Source organism: Lycium barbarum, chromosome 3 (genome assembly GCF_019175385.1).
Source record: "Lycium barbarum isolate Lr01 chromosome 3, ASM1917538v2, whole genome shotgun sequence".
In the NCBI taxonomy this organism is placed as follows: domain Eukaryota; kingdom Viridiplantae; phylum Streptophyta; class Magnoliopsida; order Solanales; family Solanaceae; genus Lycium; species Lycium barbarum.
In genome coordinates, this window is record NC_083339.1 from 114302347 (window position 1) to 114312976 (window position 10630).

At 30.3% G+C, this 10630-nt stretch overlaps 1 protein-coding gene across 1 annotated transcript; it reads right to left on the reverse strand.

Annotated features, from left to right (window-relative positions):
- Positions 1-7870: 7870 nt before the first annotated feature.
- LOC132631897 (heavy metal-associated isoprenylated plant protein 31) lies at positions 7871-10340 on the reverse strand. Its single transcript, XM_060347628.1, has 3 exons — positions 9698-10340; positions 9537-9618; positions 7871-8342 (listed from the first exon to the last, which is right to left on the reverse strand). The coding sequence occupies exons 1-3, from the start codon at positions 9701-9703 to the stop codon at positions 8011-8013; spliced, it is 420 nt and encodes a 139-aa protein (XP_060203611.1). The 5' UTR covers positions 9704-10340; the 3' UTR covers positions 7871-8010.
- Positions 10341-10630: the final 290 nt, after the last annotated feature.

Here is a 10630-nt window from a genome sequence, read left to right on the forward strand (position 1 = left end):
ATATATGTCATAGTACTGAATATTTATTCTCTGCTCATGTATATAAGTATGCACTTCAATTTTAATTCTCCGACACATATTTATTTCCTCCGTGCACTTTTCCTTGTTCATAAATGAAGTACTCAACATTACTAAAAATATATGTCCAAATTACTTGTTCATTTACAGAACCAAGATAAAATTAATTAAATCTTTTACATCTTATCCTCTCCGTCTCATATTACTTGGCTACATTATTAAAAGTATATGTCCAAATTACTTGTTCATTTACAAAACTAAAATAAAATTACAAGATAAAATTAATTAAATCTTTCCCATCTTACCCTTAGTAATAAATGTTCTTGAAAGTAGTTAATTTTGATTAGAATGTATTTATTGAAGAGAGATAGGGGTAAGATAGTAAATACATATTTTATTTCTGATTTCTTAAGGGGCGTGCAAAAGGGAAAGTGACAAGTATATATATTTTACCATAATATTCATATTAATCGGTGTAAGTCTCAATAGCCTTCGAAAATAATTTGAAAATGAATAATTAATGTGAAGGGTAAAATTAATAATAAGAACACACAAATATTCATTCATTAATTCCATGAAAATTAATGGTCAGCCCCTTCTGCATGATTCTCCCCACTCTTCTTGCGTTGCCTAGCTTGATGGTCCCCATGATAAATAAAGGAAAACAAGAAAAAGGATAACATGTATACAAATATGTATGCTTATAATATATGTGTAGTCGTTATCTTTATACACAATCAACATAATTGAAGTTTCGTACTAATTAATAATTATCATACCGGTTTTTTTCTCTTGATATGTTAACATGGACAAGTAAAAGTAAACAGAGGGAGTGACTTTTATCCCCGTTTTCCTTCTTTGTCAATACTTTAAACGTGAAGAGAGGACGACAATAGCAATGAAAATTTGTACCAAAAGTTATTTTAATTCTCATACACATAACTTGTTCACTTTTGACTTTTCACGTTCTTTGAGAATTAATAAATGAAGTATATATTTTATCATAATATCCATAATTATTGGTGTATAGTCTCAATAGCCTCAGAAAATAATTTGAAAATGAGTAACTAATGTGAAGGGTAAAATAAGAAGAAGATTTTTTTTTTTCTTGATATGTTAACGTTTACAATTAAAAGTGAAGGGAAGGAATGACTTTTATCCCCGCTTTCCTTCTTTGTCAATATTTTACTTATTTACTCTCCTTTGCAGTGTCTGATTATTGTTTCTTTACATTTATAAAATGTATTACTTTATATTTTCATTTTAGAATTAAAATTTGGTAATTTACGATATAACATATATCTTTCCAATTTTGATTTCTTTGTAACAATTTGTTTTATCTATAATTGTTAATATAAAAAATTATAATATATTTTTTAATTAATTTAGCAAAAATATTTTATTAGTTTTTCTTTTAAAAAATCCAATATATACAATAATGATTCTTATGTTTGGATCTAAACAGTTACTTAATTGAAATGGATATCAACCTGTCGGTATACATATAAGATATTAAAGAATTTAAAGAAAAAAATTTAAAATCAAAATATTAATTTTCCCTTATATTCTTACTAATTTTCTTTTTCACATCGATGAACAACTTTCATTGTCATGATAATGAGAAAAAAGTCCGACTCTTTCCATCTCAAAGACTTAATTCCATCAACTCTATTTTTTTAATTATAACTAAAGTCATGGTACATAAAATACATTTTGTATATGTTGCTATATATAATAACAATTAGAATGTTTTTAAAAGTTATTTTCAAAATATAAACCTTAAAGACTGGCTATTAAAGTAAATAGACATGTTCGGCGCGTGCATCGCACGAGCATGTATTGCTAGTATTATTATATATAAGTGTGGTAGGAGTACTAACACAATTGTGACTGCTTGTACCAAAAGCTTTATAAATTGTACACGTAATGAATGCTTGTACTAAAAGCTATATAACTTGTACACTTTAACCAACTATTTTTTTATCCTACGTGGACATATGTCATAATACTTAATATTTATTTTCTTCTCATGTATTCATGTATGCACTTATTTATTTCCTCCGTGCACTTTTACTTGTTCACTTTTGAATTTTCACGTTCTTTAAGAATTAATAAATCTCATGTAGATATATGTCATAGTACTGAATATTTATTCTTTTCTCATGTATACACGTATTCAAACTAACACAGTTGTGACTGCTTGTACCAAAAGCTTTATAAATTGTACATGCAATGAATGCTTGTACTAAAAGCTATATAACTTGTACAATTTAATCAACTATTTTTTTATCCTACGTGGACATATGTCATAGTACTAAATATTTATTCTCTTCTCATGTATACACGTATGCACTTATTTATTTCCTCCGTGCACTTTTACTTGTCCACTTTTGACTTTTCACGTTCTTTAATAATTAATAAATCTCACGTAGACATATGTCATAATACTGAATATTTATTCTCTTCTCATGTATACATGTATGCACTTCAATTATAATTCTCCGACACATTTATTTCCTCCGTACACTTTTACTTGTTCACTTTTGACTTTTCACGTTCTTGCTGAATATTTATTCTCTTCTCATCTATACATGTATGCACTTCAATTTTAATTCTCCGACACATATTTATTTCCTTCATGCACTTTTACTTGTTCACTTTTGACTTTTCATGTTCTTTAAGAATTAATAAATGAAGTACTCCCTCCGTCCCATATTACTTGACCACATTACTTGACTTTTCACGTTCTTTAAGAATTAATAAATGAAGTACTCCCTTCGTCCCATATTACTTGGCTACATTACTATACTTAACTTTTCACATTCTTTAAGAATTAATAAATGAAGTACTCCCTTCGTCCCATATTACTTTGCCTCATTACTATACTTGACTTTTTTCACATTCTTTAAGAATTAATAAATGAACTACTCCCTTCGTCCTATATTACTTGGCCACATTACTAAAAATATATGTATATTTTTCTATTCTATATTTTTCTTATTATATATAAATGCCCAAGGTGGACGAATACAACAACAATAAGTTGTACAAAAAATAACTGAAATTGTACTCTAAGCAAGGACTAACATGTATACATTTCAGAAGTTGAACATTAATTCTACCTCTTGTGTGTTTACTTTTTAAGTCCCCACGGGTCCGCAGTGTCTTAATTGTCCTTTCATTTCCTTCATTCAGCATATACTTTCTCTGTCTCAATTTAAGTGTCTACGTTTGACTAGACAAGACGTTTAAGAAATAAAGATAGACTTTCAAATCTTGTGGTTCTAAATTAAAAATGTGTATAATATAATAAAATATCCTTTAAAACTGGTGATTACAAACTTGACATGTAGGATATTTGAATTGTCAACTTACTAAATATAAAAAGAGGCGGACGTAACCAAAATAAGATAATTTTTTTTTATTTAACAACAAACGCCCAAGGTGGACGAACACAACAACAATAAGTTGTGCAAAAAGCAACTAAAATTGTACTCTAAGCTAGGACTAACATGTGTATATTTAAGAAGTTTAACATTAATAAATACTACCTCTTGTGTGTTTACTTTTGAAGTCCCCATGTTTACTTTTTAAATCTGCATGTGTCCGCAGTGTCTCAATTTTCTTCATTTGGCATATACTCCCTCTGTCTCAATTTAAGTGTCTACGTTTGAATAGACACGAAGTTTAAAAAATAAAGATAGAATTTTGAATTTTGTAGTTCTAAATTAAAAATGTGTATAATATAATAAAATATCCTTTGAATCTTGTGATTATAAACTTGACATGTAGGATATTTAAATTGTCAACTTATTAAATATAAAAAGAAGCAGACATAACCAAAATAAGACAAATTTTAACAATAATTGAGAAATTAAGGGGAAAAATAAGAGGAAAGGGAAAAAAATATATAGAGATTCACTAAGGAGAATCGCAGTATCATTTGCAAAATATACAAACCATAAAAACTAACTAAAGTGAGCAACCAAATTAATCATATTAGACCCCGTGCATCGCACGGGCATAGTTTGCTAGTATATTAATACATCTTAAAATATCCATAAAGTTTATGTAATTTGAATGAGAAATAAAAAGAGACTCATTTTGGATGATGTTTCTTTGTATTCATAGATTACTTTTCTTTGACGATGAAGGAAACGTCTATTTTACGGATAGCAGCACCAAGTACCAATGAAGAAAAATTATGAATTTAATGGTTCTTCAGTTATATGAGATATCTTGATATAGTTAACCTTTGATACCAACTCAAGAATGACACTTTGTCTTAAATGCATTGGGCTATTCAGAAATTTAAACACCTAAGGTTCGGCATGGTGAAACTTGAAGTTGACAACATGATTTGAACATGAAGAATTCCATTTCACTATTCGCTTTGAATCATGCCAAACGGAAGACAGAGGACTCCCTATCTTAGTGGGAGGAAAAGAGCTCTCGAATCTTACGGTGGTAAGTCGACCATTTTTCATGCGAATTGACAAAAAGAAAAAGAATCAAAATGCAAGAAGTAATTATTGATGTCAAAAACCTGTGATAGTTTTCTCCTAAATATTTCTTTTTCTTGCATATATCTATCTTACTACAATTATATTTGCTAATCTTTTGAGTTCTTACATTCACAGCATCTGTTGGAATTAATATATTTAATTGTCATGATTCAAATATTGGAGAACCCCCCTAAATCATCTATTATTTGGAGCTATTAAATAGAAACATAAAGGAGCATTCAAATCCTTTAATATAGCATTTAAAAAATGACTATTAAAATCTAAAAGTAAAAACAACAGAGAAGTGTTATGGAGTTTCTTTTCTGAAACAATTTTACATCAATTTTTAAGAAATTGCAACCATCTAAAACATATATCAGTATGTAACAATTAATGAATTTCAACTCTTTGTTAACTATAGGTAATGAACATTTTGGAGTAAACAATTACATTTCAAGCGCTTTGAGCTTGAAAAAACTTGGCTTGGCTCAAATGTTTGATGAGTTAAAGGAGGGTATGTATCGTGTTTCCTTATGTGCAATGGTACATTTTGTAAGGTGATAGTAGACGGGCTTAACAGACTACAAAGAAGGAGTCACTCATGTAACAATGCCATAGATTTGAAGAAATCTAATCCAACAATTTAGCGTAATATTTTATTTTAAAACATATATATATATATATATATATATATATATATATATTGACTTAGATAATCTAAATTGATGCTTTATTTTCATTTAAATAAATCGATATAAGAAATATTAAAAGCTTAGGACCTTATGTAATTCCTACCCATAAAAAAAAACTTATGTAATCAGTTTCCTATAACATAGACTGAGGCAATTCTTCACATCTACATTTTTTGAAGTGATCGACCCCTTTTTATCATCTTTGAACATTTTTATATTTCAATATTCATGTTTAAGAACATTATGAAGGTAGTTGGACATAATTTACGGTAAAAGTGAAATTTTTTACTGAATAGAACAGATAGTTAAAAAAATCACATTTAAAGATAACATAAAAAGTGTAGTTTAAATTACTAGACTGTATCAGATTTAAAAAAAATTCACTCCCCTGTCCTATTTTAAATTACACTTCTACTATCTTTTAGTATGATTCTTTCAAATAGTTCCTAAATACTTTTAAATTTAAAGGATTATAATTTGTGATAATTTGCAGCTAGAAGGTAGGGATATTATTTGCTTTCAGAAATCGATTCGAACACTAGCCAATGAACAATGTCACACTACATGATCAGTAATGAAGCAGTAGCAGCAACATATACCATAAAAATGTTAGTCTGTAATAAGAGTGATAAAAAAAAAGTGAGAATATAAAATCTATAATATATCACACATGATTCATATACATCTATTTTTATTATCTCTCTCAACTATTTTGTTCTTTGAAACGAGTCGTGCATCGCGCGGGTACGTGTACTAGTTATATATATAAGTGTCCAAGAGGGACTAACATAGCAATGAATACTTGTACCAAAAGCTATATAAATTGTACACCTTAACACAACAATGAATACCTGTACCAAAAGCTATATAAATTGTACACTTTAACCCACTTCTTCTTTATTCCACGTGGACATATGTCATAGTACTGAATATTCTACACGTTTGCACTTCAATTTTAATTTTTCAACACATTTATTTCCTCCGTGCACTTTTACTTGTTCACTTTTGACTTTTCACGTTATTTAAGAATTAATAAATGAAGTACTCCCTCCGTCTCATATTACTTGACCACATTACTAAAAATATATGTCCAAATTACTAGCTTGTTCATTTACAAAACCAAGATAAAATTAAAATTAATTAAATGTTAATTTTAATTTCTTCGTAACAATTCCTTTTATCTATAATTGTTAATATAAAAATTATAATGTAACTAATTTTCCCCTTATTAACATATTTTTTAATTAATTTAATAAAAATATTTTATTAGTTTTTTTTTAAAATCCAATATATACAACGATGGTTCTTATGTTTGGATCTGAACATTTAGTTAATTGAGATAGATATCAACATGTATGTATACATATAAGATATTAAAGAATTTAACAGAAAAGATCTAGATCAAAATATTAATTTCCCCTCATATTCTTACTAATTTTTTTTTTTCACATTGATGAACAATTTTCATAATCATGACAATGAGAAAAAAAGTCTGACTGTTTCCATCTCAAATACTTAATTCCATCATTTTTTAATTATAACTAAAGTGATGGTACATAAAATACATAATTGTATTTCTTGTGTGTTTACTTTATAAGTGTCAACGGGTCCGCAGTGTCTTCATTATCCTTTCATTTTCTTCATTTGGCATATACTCCTTCCGTCTCAATTTAAGTATCTACGTCTGACTAGACACGGAGTTTAAGAAATAAAGATAGACTTTTGAACCTTGCGATTCTAAATAAAAAATGTGTATAATATAATAAAATATCCTTTGAATCTTATGATTATAAACTTGACATGCAAGATAATTGAATTGTCAACTTACTCAATATAAAAAGAGGCGGACATAACCAAAATAAGATAAATTTTAACAACAAATTAAGGGGGAAAATAAGAGGAAAAGAAACAAAATATGGAGACTCACTAAGGAAAATTACGGTATCCTTTACAAAATATACCAACCATAAAGACTAACTAAAGTGAGTAATCAAATTAATCATGTTGGGCCCCGTGCATTGCACGGCCATAGTTTGCTAGTATTGTTATACTTAACATCTGTCGTACGAATCTAAACGCGGAATCAAGGAAATTAAAAGCAATGATAAAATTTAGAATAGACACAACAAAGAATCAATTGAAAAACAATTGATAAAGATCAATTACCAAACAATTACATGTAAAGGGAACATAAACTATATAGATCTGATCTTTATTTTTATTTTTTTCATATAGATCTACCTAAATTGCACCTTGCAAAGCTGGGTTCAATAATGGCAAATCACAAAAACTCTCTCAAGAGAATACATCATCCATCAAAATAGTCTCCAGTAAATATGTAAGGCTAAGGACTATTTACACTAAGGTGGATATTTGCATGGCTAACAAGTGACCCAAGTATCGCGAAGCCATCCCTAAAGGAACTTAATTGGCTAAAGTACATGTGTAGCCAAATTAAAAAGTCTTCAATTGTGGGAATGGTCCAAATTTTCAGAGATAGCCGCCTCCAAATTACAATAGTAGCCTTCAACATTCTTGTTGACTATCTTGATTCATATCTATCTGTACGAAAAAATCTTGTAGGAACAATATCACGAGGATGCACTTCATACGATACATCAGCGTCAATTATTAAGCCCAACAAATCTAAAACAATAGAATAATAAGCTCAAGCACTAACACTGGCCTTATCCAAAAAACGTACTTACACAAGTTACAAAATGAAATTAAAATACAAAAATTAAGGAGATATAACTCCAAATTAATTCAGAAAGAGATGAAAAATTAATAAAATCTCACATGATGCTGCAAGCATGTGGGTTGTCATCACTGAAAAGAGAAGCAACTGCTTCATCTGATGCTACGGCAACTGAGTAAACTGAAGGAGTGTGAAAAAATGTGTGCACACTTGGTGCTGCCACATTTCTGGATGTGTCGTAGTAATGGCTGATAATGTGATTTGGGTACTGATAAAATGAAGCAAAATGTGAGTAGCCAACCGGATATGGCCATGGCTCTGCTGCTTTCCCTGCTCGTTTTATTGCCTTTAGCACCTTCTTTTCTTCCAATCCGTAGCCTCTTGCCGTGACTTTCTGCGTCTCCATATCGATGTCTATAGCGTCTACTCCTGAAATTCCATACCGAGGAATAAGAAAGATGTACATGATGATGTTTTGTGTAGTCCCTTTGAAGTTACATTTTCAAATCGTATTCTAATAAGTGGAGTAATATTTTATAACAGTAGTGTGCAAGTCAGCTTGTGTGTGCACGACCATCTCATGGAATACATGATGCATACTCTCACCGGTACAATTATCAAGTAATTTTGCTGGCGAAAGCTTAATTAGGCAGATGGGAAGAAATTAATCACCTAAGATTTTCTTTTATTTCTAATAGAGGTTCAAATGTGAAGTAAACTATGTGGAGAATATCTCCTATGCATGTGCTATGTCCTTAATAGTTAATCCTGTCGTGTTTTCATTTGATACTACTATGCTTGGACTTGTGACCTAACTGTCTCACCCCTACTTTCTTTTCATTGTTAATTTCCAGTTTCGTGTTAAGTATGAGTATAATTATTATCCTTTGGTCGTTGCGACCTTTTTCAATCTTGTTCCTTGACCACATATCTATGTCAATAAGTGCAATTATGTATGTTTGGCTACGCTAGCACTAAAGATGTATATAGGAGTGTGAGATACAATTAACAGTTATTGTTTGATACTTATCGTTTTATCGTGTGATATTTGGCAATCCAATGACAAGGCTGTTCATACTTTCTTGCTAAAGGAGATATTCCAAAGATGTACTGTCAAACCTTAATATCGCTGCAGTAATAAAATTTTACTCTGGTACTGAAACATGAGTCATAAGTAACATATATTTGACACTTGGCCAGACATTAAACGTTTGGCTAGGAACTATGTAAGACTGGGCTTCCAAATGGGAGCTAGTCCAACTAATTTGTCGAACCAATTGGCACTTTTATCGGTTTACACATACTAAGTTTTGCACAAGATATTGGGGCTGGGTCTAGTAATGGTGCTAAAAACGGTAAAATTCAAGAGACTGTTGTACGGCTGTACCCAAAACCAACTTAATCCTATCCATATTACTCGTAAGTTTTAATTTCACATTCACGTGCTTGAAGAGATTCTCTTTTTCTAATTACTAGAAGTATACTGTTTTTCTTCCATTTCTAGGGAGGACTCTTCGATGACCCTTCTCCCTCATTTATACAGAAAAGGCAAGAAAATTATCATATACAGAAAGAACGAAAGGTAACTCTGTTCTTGTCATGTTAGTGAGCAATGTGACTGACCTTTGAGCTTGAAAAGAGCTTTTCTTAGCTTGGAAGCACATCCTTCACAATCCAAGTTTGGAACTCTAACCTCCACCATGATCTGCAACATATATCATACCATAATTCTCACATTCTCATTCCAAAAATATACACATTAGAACAGAGAAACGGAGACTTACAGACATGTCGATGGAACAACGTTTCAACTCAACACTATCGAGAAAGAGAGGCAGCTTGTGTTCTATACGAAGATGGGAAGAAGAGCTTAATTATGATCAGTCAACGGAACTCTGGCTCTCCTTAAATTTGTTTTCAACTACTAGCTAGGTTCTGATCTTCTTATAAATATGTAATGTAATTTAACTGTACAAGTCACCTAACGCTAAGTTTGTATTTATGAAGCTATAGCTTGGACAGAAGCACTAATTACTGCTCCCTTCATCAAAGCATAACATTGCTGAATGTTGCATTGGGTTTTGAAATTTGAAAGCTTCGCTCACGCGTGGACGACTGGGACGTTGGCGTGATCATCACCTTTTTCCCCCACCACTCGTATGGCCCAACCCCCAAAATACCTTTCTCCCACAGTACAGAAAAAACTGATATCTACTTCAGCTTTTATTTAGTTCATTTTTCTATAAAAAGTTATCGAGACAAAGATTCATATGTTGTCAATTAAGTTGACAAACTGGACCACCTCTAGCTAGTGCCAAAAATATGTTGTTGCATGCTTCCATGCAACTCTGGTACAAAAATCCTAGTAACAATTATTTGACCCTTTACAATTTTTTTTTAGGTTTATGTTCCTTATATAAAAGATTTTTATTTTTTACACATAAGAGATCTAAAAAAAATTACATAAGAGATCTAAAAAAATCAATATTTTCTATTCAAATTGTAAAAGATCAAGAGATCTTATTTTCTCTAATTATTTCGTGTGCTCACTATATTGAATGATGAATTATGATGAGGTAAGAATTGTTGGATTTTCAACCTTTGAAGGTCAGGACTCTGGATCTGCTGATCAACTAGTGTGATAATGAAATTAACACTGTGAGTCTGTGAGTTAAGACATATACATTAACCATATAAATTATTTTTATACTTATTTA

Coding starts and splice junctions, on each gene's coding strand:
- LOC132631897 (XM_060347628.1), bottom strand. Junction 8,343..9,536: donor AGCTCTTTTCAAGCTCAAAG/GTCAGTCACATT, acceptor ATGGAATTTCAG/GAGTAGACGCTATAGACATC.